The sequence below is a fragment of the Schistocerca gregaria genome, chromosome 2 (assembly GCF_023897955.1).
Source record: "Schistocerca gregaria isolate iqSchGreg1 chromosome 2, iqSchGreg1.2, whole genome shotgun sequence".
Taxonomy (NCBI): Eukaryota; Metazoa; Arthropoda; class Insecta; order Orthoptera; family Acrididae; genus Schistocerca; species Schistocerca gregaria.
This window is the reverse complement of record NC_064921.1, coordinates 520,336,020-520,356,219: the sequence shown is the minus strand read 5'-3', so window position 1 is coordinate 520,356,219 and position 20,200 is coordinate 520,336,020. Positions and strand designations below refer to the sequence as shown.

At 40.5% G+C, this 20,200-nt stretch overlaps 1 protein-coding gene across 4 annotated transcripts in view; it reads left to right on the top strand.

Annotated features, from left to right (window-relative positions):
- Positions 1-20,200, top strand: part of LOC126329815 (stimulator of interferon genes protein homolog) — a 372,973-nt gene that overhangs the window by 187,669 nt on the left and 165,104 nt on the right. For all 4 annotated transcript variants that reach the window (XM_049996215.1, XM_049996214.1, XM_049996213.1 and 1 more), the window contains one exon: positions 9,956-10,003. In XM_049996215.1, coding sequence (XP_049852172.1) covers positions 9,956-10,003 — 48 coding nt within the window. The remainder of the gene's footprint in view (positions 1-9,955; positions 10,004-20,200) is intronic.

The following is a 20,200-nucleotide window of genomic DNA, read 5'->3' as shown; positions in this document are numbered from 1 at the left end:
TATGTGGATGAATTCCGCATTTCGTACTGCTCCTCCTGCATTTCGTACTGCTCCTCCAGTACTGGTGTTGCTGAGTGGTGCCTACAGGGAGCCATTCACAAGGTGCAGTCATGGGCTCTAGCCCATGGCTTCCAGTTTTCAGCCTTGAAGTCATGTGTTACACATTTCTGTCAGCATCACACCTTTCATCCAAAACCAGAACTTTACCTTAATGATGATCCACTCACTGTAGTGATTCTTAGGACTGGTTTTCGATGACCAATTGACTTGGCTGCCCCTCCTTCATCAGCTTGAGCAGAAGTGCTGGCAGCACCTCAATACCCTCCGTTGCCTGAGCAACACCAACTGGGGTGCAGATCGCTCTATGCTGCTGCAGCCCTACAGAGCCCTTGTTCAATCCCACCTTGACTGTGGGAGTCTGGTTTATGGTTTGGCGGCACCCTCAGTGTTGTGTTTACTCGACCCAGTGCACCACTGTGGTTTTCATCTAGCGATGGGAGCTTTTAGAATGAGTCTGGTGACCAGTGTCCTGGTGGAGGCCGGAGTCCCTCCATTGAAAGTTAGGCATGCACAACTGCTTGCCAATTATGTTGCACATGTTCGTAGTTCTACTGCACATCCCAATTACCGTCTCCTTTTCCCAACCATGGGAGTTCATCTCCTGCATCAGCGGCCCAGGTCAGGGCTTACGATTGCGGTTCGTGTCCAGTCTCTTCTGTCTGAACTGGAGTCCTTCCCATTACCACCTATTTTTGAGGTCCATTCATGTACCCCTCCATGGTGTACACCTAGGCTGCAGACTCTTCTGGACCTTTCACATGGCCTTAAGGACTCCACTGACCCTGTGGCTGTCCGCTACCTCTTCCTCTCGATTCTCGACATGTACCGGGGCTATGAAGTGTTTTATGCTGATGGCTCATTGGCTGATGGTCCCGTAGGCTTTGCTTATGTTCATGGAGGACAGATGGCTGCAGTGTTTTCACTGCAGAGCTGGTGGCCATGTCTCGTGCTCTTGAGCACATCCACCCACGCCCTGGCGAGTCATTTGTCCTGTGTACTGACTCCTTGAACAGCCTACAAGCTATCGACCAGATCTGCCCCCGCCATACTTTGGTAGCGTCCATCCAGGAGTCCATCGATGCCCTGGACCAGTCCCATTGTTCAGTGGTGTTTGTGTGGACCCCAGGACACATTGGCATCCCAGGCAACGAACTTGCCGACAGGCTGGCCAAACAGGCTATGCAGAAACCACTTCTGGAGATGGGCATCTCTGAAACTGACCTGAGTTCTGTCTTATGCCACAGGGTTTCTCAGCTTTGGGAGATGGAATGGCATAACAGTAAGCACAACAAATTGTGTGTCATTAAGGAGACTACGAATGTGTGGAAGTCTTCCATGTGGACCTCTTGCAGGGTAGCAGTTGTCCTCTGCCGGCTCCGCATTAGTCATACATGTCTAATGCGTGGTTACCTCCTCCATTGCGAGGACCCACCTCACAAATGATGGTTGTCCACCTCTTGCTGGACTGCCCACTTTTAGCCGTACTGCAGTGGTCTTTAAACTTTACCAGCACCCTACCTTCGGTGTTGGGCAGCAATGCCTCAACAGTAGTTTTAGCTTACATTTTGTTCATGAGGGTGAGTTTTATCATTCGATCTAATTTTTAGTGCCTGTCCTTTGTCCCTCCGTGTCCTCCACCCTAGTGCTTTTAGGGTGGAGGTCTTAATGTGTTGCAGAGTGGCTGGCTTCTCCTTTTTATTGTCATGGTCAGCCAGCCATGGTAATCTGCTGTCTTGTTGTGATCTCTTCTACATGTTTCTTGCATCTCTCTGTGGTTTTCTTGTCTGATTTTGTCCGTTTTCGTGTTTGTTGCCCTTCTGTAATTCTTGTTGTTTTATCCTTTCTTCCAGTTGTCTGTTGTATGTCTTGATTATTTTACTCCCACCCTTGTGGAATAATTTTAATCGGAACAAGGGACCAATGACCTAGCAGTTTGGTCTCCCCCCGCCCCTTTTTTAAACCAACCAACCAATACTTTTGATTATGCAGGCTAAATGAAAGACAGTAACTTAGGCAAAAAAAACTACTTTCGAAAAAATGTCTTATATTTCCTCAGTTATGTTAAACAGCTGCTGTTCGTCTTCTACAGACAACTTGTTAATAATATATCAGCATTGGTAATTTTCAAAGAAAATAGTTAACTGTGTATGTAACAAGGCCATTTGCAGTACAGTGCTACAAAATTTATGGTTGTATGTGCAAATGAGATATAGTTTTAATTTTACTTTGAATTGATAGGTTTCCCATTTTCTTGCTGCATGTAGGATGTGAACTTGTTAAATACTTTTGTACCAGAGTGCATACTCAGAATTCTAGATGAGAAGACAAAGTTTAGATGAAAATTAATTTTGTGTCTTGTATTGTTATCATTCAGATTAGAGTTTGGCTGAAATTGATTTTTACTGACAATAATGAAAACCATGAAAGATTAAATTAGGCTGAAGTAAGGATAAGAATTGCAAGATTATTAAAGAGATCTTGCAAGATGTTTTGTCATCATCTTAATACAGTATTCTTACTGCTTACCATTACTGAATAAATACATTGTACATATACTGTAGGTATATTGCCACAAAAGATGATTCCACTACTACAATGTTTGTCTTCTGTCTCTTTGTGTTTCATGAGAGGAAACAGACACACCAAGAAGCTGGAAACCCTTATCAGTTGAAGAGAAAATTGAAAATTCACCTCAATACCATTCCTTCCACAAACTGTTGGACTGTGTAGATTCAAGAACTGAAAATGCCTTTTCAGACACATTGCAAAACCAATGTTCATTGTAAAGTTGAGTGATAAGTAGTAACATATTGTAAAGTGGCCTCTGTTTTGCTTAAAAATACACTGTACTCAAGCAAATATTAAGCAGCTAATAGTTGACAAACAGCACTTATTTAGAATGACGGAGGCAGTAGTAGCTGTTTTTCAAAATATCAGCCATCTTTCTAATTTACTATGTTACATGTAGGTGGCATAAGTACCGGTAGTATGAAACATTACAGTGGTAGTTGATTGTTGACACAAAAATTATAGATTAAGTTTTTATGGTTTGTTCATCTTTTAACATATACATTAACTCATTCCACACCCCTAAAGGTTCACTTTACATAACAGAATGAATGAATCAGTGAGTGAATGAATTATCCAAAAAGTGAAACTTCTATAGCCCTTCCTAAAATATACAGTGGGGCTGCTACATATAAATTAGATTGTTTCATTAACAACCATTTCATCCATTATGAACGCATTTAAATATAGCATTATTGATCTGCTACTCAAACCAACAAATACCGGATGTTTAATTTCTTCTCCATTTCTATAATATCATGATGAATTCCTTATCAAATTGCCATTCCACATAATTTTAGCCTGTATGAGTACTTTACCAAATATTCTTTTGTAGGCTTTAGAATAATCTGCAAATACTTTAGACTTTCATAATTATGAACATACTGTATATAGAGCACCAAGTGGAAATAAGTCAGCTGTCGTGGCGAAATTAGAGGTTTTATTGACTTGGACCAGTGCATTGAATATGAAGCTAATGTTTGTGATTTTTCAAAAGGCAGCAGTGGTGGAGGTGATTCAACAAACATAAACAATACATTCAACATGATTCCCACAATATACTGCCCAACAGGATTAACATAATGTAACATGTTGACCAAATTGCATTGCCCCAGTGCTCTTGTGACTTGCCGTGTAGACATCAGGTGGTCCCATCATATTAATTGGCAATATATTGAAATTAGCTCCATGAAATTTTTTGTACACAATTTTAAAGAAACACTGTGTACTAGATGAATCACAAAGATAAATATTTACACTTGATTCATATACAAAGATATGGCTCATTTCACCAGTATAAATTACATGAATGGAAAGGTGTCATGGTAACAAACATTTATAATCCTCCTAGGCTGTCAATATGTGCTACAAGGCGCTCAATACTCCACAATAGCTGATGAGTTCGTCCACTACACACAACAATCTTTTTATTTATGTCCTGTACAAACCATTCACTATTCCATCTATCACTAGTCATAGAGAGAGAGAGAGAGAGAGAGAGAGAGAGAGAGAGAGAGAGAGAGAGAGAGAGAGAGAGAGAGAGAGAGGAAAGAACCAACCCTACAGGTTTAGGGAAATCTGTAGGGAAAGGGGTGGAAAGAGGATGGATGGGGGAAGAAAAAGGGAGTGGGGTGGTACATGGTTAAAAGTTATTTGTCATGACAATAATTACAAGATTTGCTTCTCACATTGAATTTACAGTATGCTTGTAAAGATCAACAGTTAAATCAAGCAATCCCGGCTTTCACAAAAAAAAAAAAAAAAATTTAGTGTCATGAATGATGATGGTCTAGTCATCTAGTCAAGGATTGTGGATTATTCTGCTCACCTGCATCATGCATTCTCAAACAGCCAGTGAGCATTTAATAGCATTATGAGCACTCTGCTGTGAACGTTGTAGCCAATGTGAGCTTTAAACGTGATTGTATTGAGTTAATCATTGATTTTTTTATTGCATTTGTGGCTAGTTGTCATGGCTCAAGGTGATGGTAAGTGACTATTCTGCATAAGCAAGCAAGAGACATAATTTGCAGACAAGTTTTCTTCAAGTGCAAAGCATGTGTATGCACACAGTGGAGCTGTCGCTTGAAACCAGCAACACTGAAATCCCCCTCCTTACTTCCAGCTGAACAAACTGCCATTGTTTGTGAATCAAACTATACAGGACTCAAAAATCACAAATCAAAACCTGTCATGAAAAATTCAGTGACTACTACAAACCTTTACAACTTTTCAGATGTTCTGAAAACAGCAAAAGTTTCACCGCTGCGAGAAGGTTCTTTTGATAAAATATCAAACTACCAACATGAGTCAACCTTAAATTCTTTTCAAAAAATTCTAGAATTTTTTTTTATGACAGCCTTATAAATTTTATAAATAAATGTTCACCAATTACCTGCCAAAAACGAGGCTTTAAGAAATCTAGATCTACAACAACAGCAATTTTTTGGCTCTTAGTCTAGGCTTTAAAATCTTTTGATCAGCATAAGAGAGACACCATCCAAAAGCCTTTGATGTCCTGGATTATAAAATCCTGCTCGAAAAATCTGAACAGAGATGAGGTGTAAGAGATTTAGCACCCTGGTTCATATCTAAAAAATGCAGGCAGAAGGTATTACTTCACTATGGGTTCAACACTCTGGATAAAGCAAGAAACAGCTCTCTGCTTTCCAGCAAATTATCAATAAAATATGGAGTACATCAGAGCTCAATTCTAGGACTACTACTCTTCGTCATTTAAGTGGGCAACTTTGTTGAATTTCCGAGTCCCTAAAAAACTATCCTGTTTGCTTACACCAGCGCATTGTTCACTATATCCAGTCCAGAAACATTGCAGTTAACATCAGAAAGTTCTGTAAAAGACATTGAGTGGTTCAACTTTTCAACTAGTGCTTGTAATACACAAAGAAGATACTGTCACTCAAAGAGTGACACTATCTTCACATTAGTGTGATTGTCATTCCCAGTTATATGCCTGATGTCTTCCCGGAATAGTTGAGGTTGTAGTTCAAACTGTTCCTGGCATCCCCCGTAACCTTCTTTACCACGATGTTTCCACATAGAGGCTAAATCACAGTTAACATTGCTGATTTCTGCACTGGGCTTAAAAATATTAGTTACCTGGTATTTGCTACCCCAGCAGTTCCATACACCTTACTTATCCCAGAATAAAGACACATTCTTGGTCCTTTGAACTCCCTCACTCCTACTTGCAATTTTTCCCCTGTCTTGTTAGGGTATTCCAGATCCTCTTGGGTTGTCTGCACACTTTTGTCCGCAGTCCCCAGAGCAGTGAATCTGTTGGAGATATCTAGATTAAAGGTGGCAGACTTGCAGGAGCTGTTGTCTGATTTGGCATGTTTGACCACTGTCCTGTCATCTACCTTATTACAGAGGGCCAAGTGGGGACAGCTCAGTGTGAAGTCAGGTTAGCTGTCTGGAACCTGTGAAGCTTCAACAACACTGGTAAAACATAATTAGAGTTCAGTCTTTTATTCTCAGTGTTTACAAGTCCTCGTTCTTCTGCACCAGCCTCAGTTGTTCCTCATTTAGCTGTGTATTGTATTCTAGCTGGTCTCTGTTGAGTCAGCTTAGTGCTTGCATGACCAGGGGAAGATGTCAGTGTCCCTGGCACTGCGGTAGTCTGCCGGTGTGCAGGGCACAGTCATTTGCCCAGCATGAAATGGTTCTTGGACTGGCTTGGTCCCACTCCAAATTTTACGATGACATCTAATGTCTCACCCACAATGCACCTCTGATATATGTCGAAAGTCTTGTGGTCGGTCGATCTCCTCCCTACTTTGGTACATGTCAGCAGATGAAGGAGCTTGAGTGCTGAACAGGAACTTAGGTCCCAAGAGGTCCAATACTGACAGCACAGTCAGTTTCTCCAATAGTAGACAGTAGGTAGCAAGTAGCAAGAAGTTCATCAGGTGAAGTCTATCATCGTGAGTATATCTTTGGCTAGTTCACAGACAGTGATGGGGCATCTAGGACATAGATTCACTACAATATCATATTCATAGAATTGAGACCTGTTACTGTGAGTGCCATCAATCGCAATGATCAACCCGTGACAAAAGCTGGAGAATTGGAGTATTTAAAAAGAAGTAGCATGAAGCTTTGATGCAAGGCTGAATTTCTAATGACCACATGTATCCTCATTATTTTGCTATATTCACTCAGCAGGCTGTTAACTGCTGTATCAGATCCTTGCTATGTGTTCTTAATTAAAGAGATAGAGTTCTTGGAGCATGTCTTACAAGCTAATGAATATGCTTGTCTCACTTCTTTTGATTTTTCATCACAGTCTCCTTTCTACTGAATGCGTATCTTCACTCAGCAGACAGTGCCATAATGTGTCGACAACCTGACTCACTTGTGACTTACTGACTCACTTCTGCCTCTATCTCTAACATGACTTGAGTTTGCCTGTAGCACTGTGAATGAGCTTAAATATTTTTTTGTAATTTCACCTCTTACTATTCTGTGTTACAACACTGTTGTTAAACTGACTGCTGCCAGCTACAGGTCTCAGCTGTTCTGTAAGTAATTCTGCTTGTGATACCTGCCCAATGAGTTCTGAGTCTTAAGCTCAGCTGTTCTCTCTCCATAATCATGGAGTGATAGGCACAGTTACTAAAATGCCATCCAAGCAGGTAGCTTCAATTTCACAGCATCCAGCATGAAAAAAGTGTAGGCAGTCTTTGCGCTCTCAGCAGCTTCTTACCACTTTGCAGCAGTTTCCACACTTGTCCATTATTGTTTAACAGTAGCTGTTCAAAATCAATTATACAACCTCTTGCAGTTTTATTTAATAAAACTAAGTTGACTTATGATATATATTTTATGGAAAAAGTTTGTGTATGTGATGTATAAACATTTCTGTGTTATCTAACGTTTAGGTTCCTAAACATTTTTAAATGTAAGACGACGTTTCCTGTATGTGATTTAACTGTCAATACAGCAATGACTGAAATTAGATTAAGTAGGGTTTGTTATATACTTCCAAAGTTTTATCAGATAACTTGACGAAAAGCTCATAACAGCTATCTATAAATTATTGCCTACTACAGTATTCCAGTTCTTAGCTTTGTTGTCCTTAGAATGAAGTATATTATCACTACTTGACACTGCCTTGCTAGCGATTCATACACCTTGCATAAGCCCATAGCAGTTAGCATCAGATTCAGTTCAAATTGTACTGTATTTAAAACTCTTATTCCCATAGATTGATAATTTGTTCATGTAAACTACTTGATAACCATGAAATTTCTCATAAGAAATGTTATGTAGTGGCAGTTACAAGTTCTAAGAAAAGTCTAAACTGCTGTAAACTATAGTATTTGTATGAGATTGTTACTCTAAAAAACTGTTGGTGTTAAACTGTCTCATATTTAAAAGATACCGAGGGGATACTACAGCATAGTTTGCTTCAATAGGAAAATAATAGTTCGAACGTCACTTACATTATGACTGAACTGGGACATAGGCACTAATTATCTAAAATTCTAGCAAATAAATTCCTGTTATGGCCTTAATATATGTTATTAACACAGTTGTGTTTGCAGTTATTAAGTAAATCCTTCCTAATAAACTCAAAATGAAAGTTGTATCCATTGTATCTGGGCCAACAAACTACCAGTCAATACTCTTAACCACAGGACAATCATACTGCATATGTAAATCTTTAGCGAGTGTTTTACATTTTCCTACTGCTCACTCAGATGAAATATTCTAAGAACTTGAAAGGCACACCTCCTTCTACTCATACAGTTTTATTTCACCTATAGTTTCTGGCAACAGAATTAATGGCCCTTTAGGAATCAACAAACATCTTTTGAATTCAGTAATCTGTGGCATATAATTGACTTCATATTAAATACTTGTTCAGAACATGGTGTGTCCTTCCTAAAACCACCTTGATATTCACATAAATTACTCTCCAGTCAATTCTGTTTAGTATAATCTTGGGAAATACGTAATATGCAACTGGTCGCTACTTTGTAGTTTTTAATTTCTTGTTTATTGCCTTTCCTACATAGTTGAGTACCCTTGACTCCCTCGGGAGATTTTCTGTTTCCCAGGTTTTCTCAGAAATCTGTTTTAGCTAGAGATCTATTTTTGCTAGAGACCATTTCAAACATTCTGGTGCAGTAGAGTCTTCTGTGCTACCTTCATGAGGTTTTAACAACTTCTTCAATTTATTTCATAGTTGGTAGTAAATTGTCTACTAGATATTCATGAGTGTTTGAATATTCGAGATTGTGGATTGGTACTGTGCAATTAAGTTGCTAATAAAAATATTTTGCAAGTATTTCAAAATTTTCAGTGTTATGTAAGCCAAATTGGTCAGCCTTGTTCCTCACCTCTCTGTTTTCATATTTACGTTTGAAGTAGCTCTAACAAACACTTTATATCTCACTTTCTCCTCCAAAGACCTACTGGAAAAGGGCCTCTTTAGTCAATGATTTACAGAAAACACTTTCATACTAAATTTCCATGTATACTCCTTTTTTTACCACAATCTAGCATGTAGCCTGTTAGTAAGTCTAACTACTTGAATACATTAATTTTACTTATGTAATTGATGTGTTTAAATATATTTAAATTTCTATGAGTAATAGTTTAAAATTGTGAGGAATTGAAATAGTAACAAGAGGAAACAAACGAGGTCCATGAGTTACTTGTCTGTGCACTACTCTACACAGCCTCAGTGCTGTTACAGCAATGGCTCCTCAAAAATTCCTTGTACTCTATGCTTGCACAATAAGCCACATCCAGTTTCAAAGACAAATACTGACCTGGTGCTATGAGCAACACAGCACTCGTGGTGCTGGCAGGGATTATGTCACATCAGATCATGTGCAGTCAAAAACAAACATCTGTGTCGCTTGTCTGTATTGATTATAGTTCAACTGACCATCATGTCAGCACTCAACACTGGTTTCAGATTATCTTGGAGCGACCACTAAAAATATATTTTCAGCCATTTTAGTTGCATATGAACATACATTCTAAGAGAAATGGTGTAATTTTAGTACACTTCTTGGCTCACGTTGAAGAGAAATGATGTAATTTTAGTGTCATTTTACAATGCCACTGATCACATATTTAGAAACATGAAATACAATACAAACACTTCTTAAAATTTTCAAATAGAATTATAAAATCTTCAATTACACAAAAATTTTGTGAATGTTTTGACTGTCTTTAGTCTAAAGAGCAGATTTTTTTTACCAATTTTCTGTCAGTCTGTTCTGTTTCGCTATAAATGGAAAGTCTGGCGTATATAGTCTAACATTTGTTATTTTTTTGTGTGTTTCAGTACATTTACCTGGTTCAGAAACCAATCTGCGCTCAGCATTACAATTATGTAAGTTTTTCACATTTTCTTTTCCTCATTTGCTTGCTATAAAATGGGATAAGGAGCAAGATGGCATGGCCTGACTAGACCATTCTAGGATGGTATTTAAATTCCCAGTATTTAGTCAGGATTCACATTACTCTATGTGTCAGATGTTGAGGTATATTCACTAAAAAGAAAAAAGATGCAGCTTCATGTTTATTAAGATGCACTTCATAAATCTTTACCTAAGTTTTATGTGCAAACTAGCTTAGTACCCGTTATTTTGCTCACATAGACTGTATGGCCTGCAGAGATTTTGGTTTTGTTTTTTATTTAATTGAATTTTTATGTTATTCACAAATTGCAACACCTCCTAAGCTTTTCATGCTGATTAAGGCCATATAAGCATGTACTTCTTATCAAAAAGGGATTCTGGTAGCTGGAGTCCAAAATTTTTTTTTAATCATGCTTTTTGCGTTCTTGTGGAGATACTTCCATAGAAGCTTTCATCCCGTAACAAATTTTTCTTTACATCTAATTGAAAAGTAAAATACTAATTTTAGTTTCTTAGAAATTTTCATCCCCTTTTGCCCTCCATTAGGGGTTGAATTTCCAGAAACACTGAAACACGAATTTTTTCGTTTCATACTGAGAAGTCAAATACCAGTTGTCATAGAGTTAGCTTTACAAATCCTTTTGTAGTTCTTTAGTAATTATTTATTTTTTGGAAACAACTTCCACACGCTATTTTACCCCCTTAGTGGTCAGAAATTCCGAAACTGGTGACATAGTTCCAAAAAGCATTTCCTCCCCTATTTCACCCCATTAGCAGTATTTCAGACAATCCCTTGTTAAACAATGCCTAGAGTGTAAGATGCACATTCTCTCCAAACTTCAAGTTTATGTCCTTAGCAGTTTGGCTGGGTGATGATGAGTCAGTGAATCAGTCTGACCATATTTCACCCCCTTATGGGTTGAATTTCCAAAAACAGTGAAACACTTAAGTTTTTCATCTCTAACTAAGAAACCATATACGAATTTTAAAGACTTACCTTTAGAAGAACTTTCACAATGGAATATTTTAATAAAACATTTCAGCCCCTATTTCACCCCCACAAGGGTTGAATTTCCAAAAACGGAGAACCATGTAAATTTTTTTTTATTTCTAACTGAGATGCCAGATTTAAATTTTTAGATTTAGCTTTAAAAATGCTTGCATATTGACATATTTTCATAAAACATCTGATTCCATATTTCGCCATCTTAGGGGCTTAATTTCCAAAAACACTGAAAAATATTTTTTTTTATTTGTGATCGATAAGTCAAATACCGGTGTATATAGATGTAGCATTAAAAATACTTTAGTAGTTCTTTAATAAAGATATATTTTCAAAAAAAGCTTTCACCCACTATTTCGCACCCCATAGGGTTAAATTTCCAAAAAATGCTGAAACACATATTTCTTTATTGCTGGTGAAGAAACCGAATATCAATTTTTGTAGGTCTATCTTCAAAATTTCCTTAATAGTGACATTTTTCAAAAACCTTTTCATCCCCTGTTTCACCCTAGTATGGCTGCAATTTTGAAATATCCCTCCTTGAATGATACGTATAATGTTAAAAGTCTGTTAATTCCCATCATGTAGCCATAATCATGTCAGAACTATTTTTGCATGAATCATCTGAGTACAAAGGACAGCTCCACCAGTGCACTGCCCTTTTATACCTTTTGCACACAATATTACTGCCATCTGTATATGTGCATATCGCTATCCAATGACTTTTGTCACCTCATTGTAAATCATAGATTACATTGTGCATGGTGGTATTCTACCAGTCACACACAGTCTGCATAGCAGGTGGAACAGTTTTTCATGTGTGGTTCTCCCAAGGATCTTAATAATTCTGAGCCAAAGTCATTTACTCGAGGTACTTGTTTCTACTTAGGTCCTTAGTGCTCTGAACAAGTCATTTTGCATTATTGCATCAGTCTATTATCTTCACACACTTGCTCTTTCATATCCATAATATTATCTTGAAGTTTCTTTCTTTCATATGGTCATTCCATTGTGGATGATGCATGCTGTTGTAGTAAATGATGATTCCCAGGCTGAACTTCAAAACACTTTATTCATGGCACAAGTTCAGAAAAAAGTAAAGTTCAGATAACTGCTGAAAGGCCATTAGTGATCACTCGAGAATAACACAAACAAAGTCCACTGGCATAATACCAGTTGCATGGGAAGTCTCATCTCAGTTGGCTGTAGAAGTGCCACACATGGGGTCCATGCTGTGTGGCATACAGTGAAGCAGTGCAGGGACAGTATGGAGTAGAATGGCTTGTCCAGGCTGGTCTCAGTGAGTTCCAATTGATGACCTAAGAGGTGTAGCCAACTCCTGGCTTGGAAATGAACATGTAATTGAGTATTGATGCTGGAGGTAATGCTTTGCCCTAAACATCCAGCAGGCAGAACATCATGTTTAGACAATACACGTTTCCTTGAGTAGCAACACTGCTGGTTTCCCGATGCACGTGCTGCTCATAAGAGTGAGCGGTGCCTTCTGGTGGTTCCTGTAACAAGCAGAGTATCAATGGACTGTTTGCATACAGTGTCATGTGCACAACACACAAAGCTCTTGTGATATGTGTAAGTAGTGTCCAGAGGAAAGACACCTGTGGGCTAAGGATAAGCAGCCTGCAGTGTGAAGACATTATACTTGAAGCATAAGGTAGTTGGCCTATGGCCAATATACAGGGTGTCCCACCCAAACTTCCCTGATTTCAAGGAACCGGGAGAGAAAAACCACTGTAGATACGACAATGAAAAATGCATCACATTTTAGAGCATCTCAAAGAATGTATATTCCCACATCCGAAATGCCAAGTACTGTCGCCAGGGTGCAACATAGTTGCATGAAGTGAAAATGGTGACTCCACAGCAGTGTGCGCAAGCAGTAGTGTGGTTTGCAGAAACAAAATTGCTGATTACTGTGCAAAGAAATTATCGTCATGTGTATAAATGTGAAATGTGAAAACAGTTAATGAATGGTATAGGAAGTTTCTAGTAACAGGAAGTGCTCTGAAAAATTCTGGCAGTGCACGTTATAAGCCCATGTAAGTCAATTCATCAAGCATCTAGGCAACTTGAAGTACCTCGATCAACATAGCATTGTGTAGCTCACCAGCGTCTTCTTGTATGTGCTTACAAAATGCAAATTCTGCAACATCTTACACTGAATGACAGACCACGCTGACAACAATTTGTTGTGGATGTGCTGCAGTGAATTGATATGGATGCTTGCTTCCTGGAAAGATGTTAATTCTCAGATGAGGCAACCTTTCATATATCAGGAAGGGTTAATAGGCATAATGTTCAGCTTTGGGGTTCACAAAATCTGCATGTTGTCATTGAACATGTTGCTCACAGCCCTAAACTAAATGTCTGGTGTGGGCTATTGCATGACAGGATTGTTGGACCGTTCTTCTTCGCGGAACAAGCAGTGAATGGGTCAGTGCATTTGGGCGTGTTGGAGCACTTTGTGTACCCTCAGACATGAGACTTTCAACCCAACATCATTTTTCAACAAGATGGAGCTCCACTGCATTGGTCAATGGCTGTTCGCAAGCTCCTGGATAGGAATTTTCCCAGTTGTTGGATTGGATGCTGAGGACTCATTGCCTAGCCACCATGTTCACCTGACAGTAAGCCACTTGATTTCTTCATGTGGGGATTCGTGAAGGGCCGCGTGTATGCAACTGAAGTGGACGATATTCTTACGTTGCGACTTCATATCACTAATGGGATTGCAACAATAACAGAGAAAATGTTACAAAGAACTTGGCAAGAAATTGAATATAGACTCAATATTCTTTGTGCTACAAATAGTTCACATGTAGAGGTGTATTGATGATATATAAATAAATTTTTTGAGATGCTCTACTATGTGGTGCATTTTTCATTGTCGTATCTACTTTTTTTTTTTTTTTCTTCTCCTAGGTCTTTGAAATCAGGTAGGTTTGAGTGGGACACCCTGTACAAAAATATATTTCTTCCATCTCTCAGCCTTCCTTTCTTTGTTTGGTAGTGGCTTGTAATCTGAGCTCTTGTCCATTTTGTCCTCACAGTTACTTGTCTTTACTGCTGCTGCTGCTGCTGCTGCTACTGCTACTACTACTACTACTACTACTACTACTACTACTAATAATAATAATAATAAATGCACATTTAAGTTTCCTAAATGTGGCATCTATGCTACCTACAGTAAGCAAGATTTTGCATTTATACTCTAGCCATTTCTGCATTGCTGTCTTTTACCTCCTGAAGCCTCATTTTTAGACATCTGTATTCTCTTTTGCCGGCTTCATTTGTTACATTTTTTATTTTTATTTTACCCCTTGGTCAGTTGAATTTAATAACTTTTTGTTATTTAAGAATATCTGTGGTCCCTGTCTTTTTGCCTAGATATCGATGCTGTCTTTACTTTCCTCTCTCAAAGCTACCCATTGATCTTCTGCTGTATGTCTTATGTTAATTTCAGCTAATTGTTAGTCTACCTAATGCTCCTTTTGAAACTCTCAACAACATCTACCTCTTTCAACTTTTCCGAGTCCCACTTCTTTAATTTCTCCAACTTTAATGTGCATTGTGTAAGTAATAAATTACATTTGGAGTCCATATATCTTTCTGGGAATATTTTACAGTTCAAAATTTTATTTCCAAGTCTCTATCTTACACTGAAGAGCCAAAGAAACTAGTACACTTGCTTCATATCGTGTAGGGCCCAAACTAGCACGCAGAAGTGTCACAACATGACATGGTGTGGACTCAACTGATGTCTGAAATAGTGCTGGAGGGAACTGACACCATGAAACCTGCAAAGCTGTCCATAAATCCGTAAGATTACGAGAGGGTGGAGATCTCTTCTGAACAGCACGTTACAAGGCATCCCCGGTATGCTCAATAATGTTTATGTCTGAGGAGTTTGGTGGCCAGTGTAAGCGTTTAAACTCAGAAGAGTGTTCCTGGAACCATTCTGTAGCAATTCTGGATGTGTGGGGTGTCACACTGTCCTGGTGGAATTGCTCAAGTCCATCGGAATGCATAATGGACATGAATGGACGCAGGTGATCAGACAGGATGCTTCTTTTCATTTCACCTGTCAGAGTCATATCTAGACGTATCAGGGGTTCCATATCACTCCAGCTGCACACACCACACACCATTACAGAGCCAGCCATTACCATTAACAGCTTCAACTGTCCTCTGCTGTCATGCGGGGTCCATGGAATCTTGAGGTTGTCTCCATACCCGCACACATCCATCTGCCCAATATAATTTGAAACGAGACTTGTCCAACCAGGCAACATCATTCCAGTCATCAACAGTCCAATGTCAGTGTTGATGGGCCCGGGCAAGGTATAAAGCTTTGTGTCATGCAGTCATCAAGGGTACATGAGTGGGCCTTCAGCTCCGAAAGCCCATATCAATGATGTTTCATTGAATGGTTGGCATGCTGACACTTGTTGATGGCCCATTATTGAAATCTGCAGCAATCTGCAGAACGGTTGCACTTCTGTGTTGTTGAACAATTCTCTTCAGTCATTGATGGTCCTAGAATCTTTTTCTGACCACAACAATGTCGGAGACTTGATGTTTTACCGGATTTCTTATATTCACTCGGGAAATGGTTGTATGGCAAAATCCCCAGTTCATCGCTACCTCAGAGGTGCTGTGTCCTGTCACTCTAGCACTGATTATAACACCTCGTTCAAACTCACTTAAATCTTGATAACCTGCTATTGTAGCAGCTGTAACCAATCAAACAACTGCGCCAGACACTTGTTGTCTTATATAGGCATTGCCGACCGCAGCACCATTTTCAACCTGTTTAGATATTTCTGTATTTGAATACACATGCCTGTAATAGTTTCTTTGGCGCTTCAGTGTATAATCTTCCTGAAACCTACTGATGTCTCCATTTCTCTACGAAGTGTACTACCTTCTTTTGTGTTTCTTAAACAAATATTAGCAATGATTAATTTATATTCTGTGTAGGCTATTGACAAGTGGCCACTCCTCCTAGTCACCGAGCGAGGTGGCGCAATGGTTAGACACTGGACTCGCATTCGGGTGGACGACGGTTCAATCCCGCATCCTGCCATCCTGATTTAGGTTTTCCGTGATTTCCCTAAATCACTGCAGGCAAATGCCGGGATGGTTCCTCTGAAAGGGCACGGCCGACTTCCTTCCCCATCCTTCCCTAATCCGATGAGACCGATGACCACACTGTCTGGTCTCCGTCCCCAAACTAACCAACCAACCAACCACTCCTCCTAGTCCATATTTTCCCATTATTTTTCCATCTCTTCCTTTTCACACTATTGAATTCCAGCCCCCCATCACAATAAAATTTTAATCTCCCATAACAATCCAAGTAACATATTTTCTAACATCATACATTCTTTCATTATGTTCATTGTCTGGAGTGCTGGTAGGCATATAAACTTGTACTTCTGTCATGGATATTAGTTTTGTGTCTACCTTGGCTATTATAATGCATTAACTAAGCTGTTCATGGTAGCTCACCTGCATTCCCACTTTTTTATTCTTTAAATGATTAATAGAAAATCTCATATAAAGATGTGAAACAAATACTAACAAAGAGATACAGGGGCTGGCCAGTACGTACCACAGCTCAGTGCAGCCGATAGATACACAAAACAGAACAGAACATTTGCATTCCTAGCTTTCAGAACTTTGTTCCTTCATCAGGGAGGAGAGAGAGGAAAAAAGGGAAGAAGGGAAACGGGATTCAGTTACTCACAGCCCAGGTTATGAAGCAACAGGAAAAAGTTAAACAGGAAGGATAGTAAGGAAGGAGGCATGGCCATCAGAGGGAAGCCAAAGATATTCTACTGTAAGTACTGTGCCAGCTTCAAACCAAAGAGGATGCATACAGAAGTAAAGAGGTATATAGTATAAAGATAAACACAACTATGTAGGAAGAAAAGATTCGTGAATGGCTGAAGAGGAGAGGGTAAAAGGAGAAGACTGAAGAGTAAATGGGAGTGAGGTTGGTTAACGTAGGTTCAGTCCATGGGGATGGCGGGATGAAAGGATGTGTTGGAGTGCAACTTCCCATCTCCGCAGTTCCGAGGGACTGGTGTTTGGTGGGAGAAGCAAAATGGCATGTACGATGTAGCAGGTTCCTAAGTCCCTAGGATTATGCTGGAGGGCATGCTCTGTTACTGGATATTGGACATCTCCTAGGCAGACAGTTCATCTGTGCCCGTTCCTGCATTCAGCCAGTTTAGTTATCGTCATACTGATGTAAAAGGCTGTGCAGTGCAAGCATGTCAACTGATAAATGACATGTGTTGTTTCACATGTGGCCCTGCCTTGAATTGTGTATGTTTTACCAGTAGCGAGGCTGGAGTAGGTGGTGGTGGGGGGATGCAAGGGGCAGGTTTTGCAGCGGGGCCGGTTGCAGGTGTAGGAAACACTGGGTAGAGAAGGTGGTCTGGGAATATTGTAGGGTTTGACAAGGATGTTACGGAGGCTAGGGGAGCGACAAAAGGCAACTCTGGGTGGTGTGGGGAGAATATTGTCAAAGGATGATCTCATTTCAGGGCTTGACTTGAGAAAGTCATATCCCTGGTGGAGTAATTTGTTGATGTATTCGAGGCAAGGATAATATTGGGTGACAAGGGGAATGCTTCTGTGTGATCTGGGTGTAGGAACATTATTGTTGAACAGGGAGGAATGTATTGCTTAGGAGAGCTGTTTGTGGACAAGGTCTGTAGGATAGTTGCGGGAGAGAAAAGCACTGGTCAGGTTATTGGTGTAATTGTTGAGGGATTCGTCACTGGAGCAGATACGTTTGCCACGAATACCTAGGCTGTAGGGAAGGGAGCGTTTGGTGTGGAATGGATGGCAGCTGTCAGAGTGAAGGTACTGTCATTTGTCTGTGGGTTTGATGTTGGCAGAGGTGTGGCTGTGAGCTTCAACCAGATGAAAGTCAACATCCAGGAAGGTGACTTGGGTTTTGGAGAAGTACCAGGTGAAATTCAGATTCGAAAAGGAGTTGAGGTTATTGTGGAAATTGAGGAGTCTTTCTTCACCATGAATCCAGACCACAAATATGTCATCTATAAATCTGTACCAGGCCAGGGGAAGCAGCTGTTGGGTCTTCAGGAAAGCCTCATCCATGCGGCCCATGAAGAGGTTGGCATTGGACGGAGCCATCCTGGTTCCCGTGGCCGTTCCCCTCATTTGATTGTAGGTCTGGCCTTCAAAAGTGAAGTAATTATGGGTGAGGATGAAGTTGGTAAGTATGATAAGGAACAAGGTTTTTGGATGATCTTCAGGTGGGTGTTGGGAGAGGTAGTGTTCAAGGGTAGAAGGACCATGGGTATGTAGGATGTTTGTGTTAAGGGATGTTGTATCTATGGTGACAAGAAAGGTCCACTTCTCAAACTCCTGCTTGGAGAACACACTCAGGAACATTATATGAAGCCAGCTGTAAACTTGAGTTCCATGCCACACACCACCTGAAAAAATTTTCCACAGTGCTAGTGCAACACCTAAGAAGTGGGGTCCCTCTCCCTATCCCTCACAAACAGCCAACCACAACAGCACCTTCAACAAACCTAGCCTAGCCACCCTACTCAATCTCCCAATCCCAGCACATACCCCACACAGACCAAATCTCAACTATAACCACAGTCGAATGCCACATATCACCAGTCCCAATTCAGTTCTAAACCTCTCATCCAGATCCCTTTCTCCTCCAGAGATATCTGTTCTATCAAAAGGCTTAACCTTTAGCCCCATGCCTAAATTCAACCACACTGCCCTGGTTAAAGAGCTCCTCTCATTCACCCGGAACCTCAACTGGAAATATCACTTCACCACCCAAACACAGCCCCCAAATACTAAACCCAGTATTGAACCCTGTCTAGAACAGTTTCGACCACCTTCTCAACGGGATCCTCCTCCCTTCCCCCAAAACCATCCTTTGCAGACATTTCAGGAATTCTTCACATCCAGTGTTGCTTCCCACTCCTTCCTGAAGAACATCCCGACAAACACCAACATCACCCCATTTGAATCCCGTGCCATTAAGGAGCTGAAAACAGACTGCTCTATTGTCATCCTCCCGGCGGATAAAGGCTCCACAACTGTGGTACTTGACCGTGTGGAGTATGTGGCAGAAGGACTGCGTCAACTCTCAGACACCTCAACCTACAAAGCTGTTACCCAGGATCCCATTCCCTCTATCCAGACTGAGCTGCAGAAAATCCTAAAACTCCGAGGTCCCTCACAAGGCCTCACAACAGCTTCCATAGACCTACTCACTACACCTGAGCCATGTACCCCTACCTTCTACCTATTACCCAAAATCCACAAAGAGAACCATCCTGGCCATCCCATTGTAGCAGGCTTCAAAGCCCCAACAGAACATGTCTCAGCTCTGGTAGACCAACACCTCCAACCTATCACCCGCAGACTCCCATCTTACATCAAAGACACAAACCACTTCCTAGAACACCTCAAATCCATTCCCACTCCCCTTCCACCTGAAACCTTTCTTGTCACCATAGATGCTACATCCCTTTACACAAACATCCCACATACCCATGGTCTCTCTGCCCTTGAACACTACCTCTCCCAACGACTACCTGTAGATCTTCCATAAACCTTTTTGAAGGCTAGACCTAAGAACAAATCAGAGGAACAGCCATGGGAACCAGGATGGCTCCGTCCTATGGCAACCTCTTCGTGGGCCGCATGGAGGAGGCTTTCCTGAAGACCCAACAGCTGCTTCCCCTGGCCTGGTATAGGTTTATAGATGACATCTTTGTGGTCTGGACTCATGGTGAAAAAAACACTCCTTAATTTCCTCAATAACCTCAACTCCTTTTCGAATCTGAATTTCACCTGGTACTTCTCCAAAACCCAAGCCACCTTCCTGGATGTTGACCTTCATCTTGTTGGAGCTCACAGCCACACCTCTGTCCACATCAAACCCATAATCAAACAACAGTACCTTTAGTTTGACAGCTGCCATCCATTCCACATCAAACGCTCCCTTCCCTAGCCTCCTTAACATCCTTGTCAAACCCTAAAATATTCCCAGACCACCTTCTCTACCCAGTGTTTCCTACCCCTGTAAACGACCCCGCTGCATAACCTACCCCTTGCACCCCCCCACAACCACCTA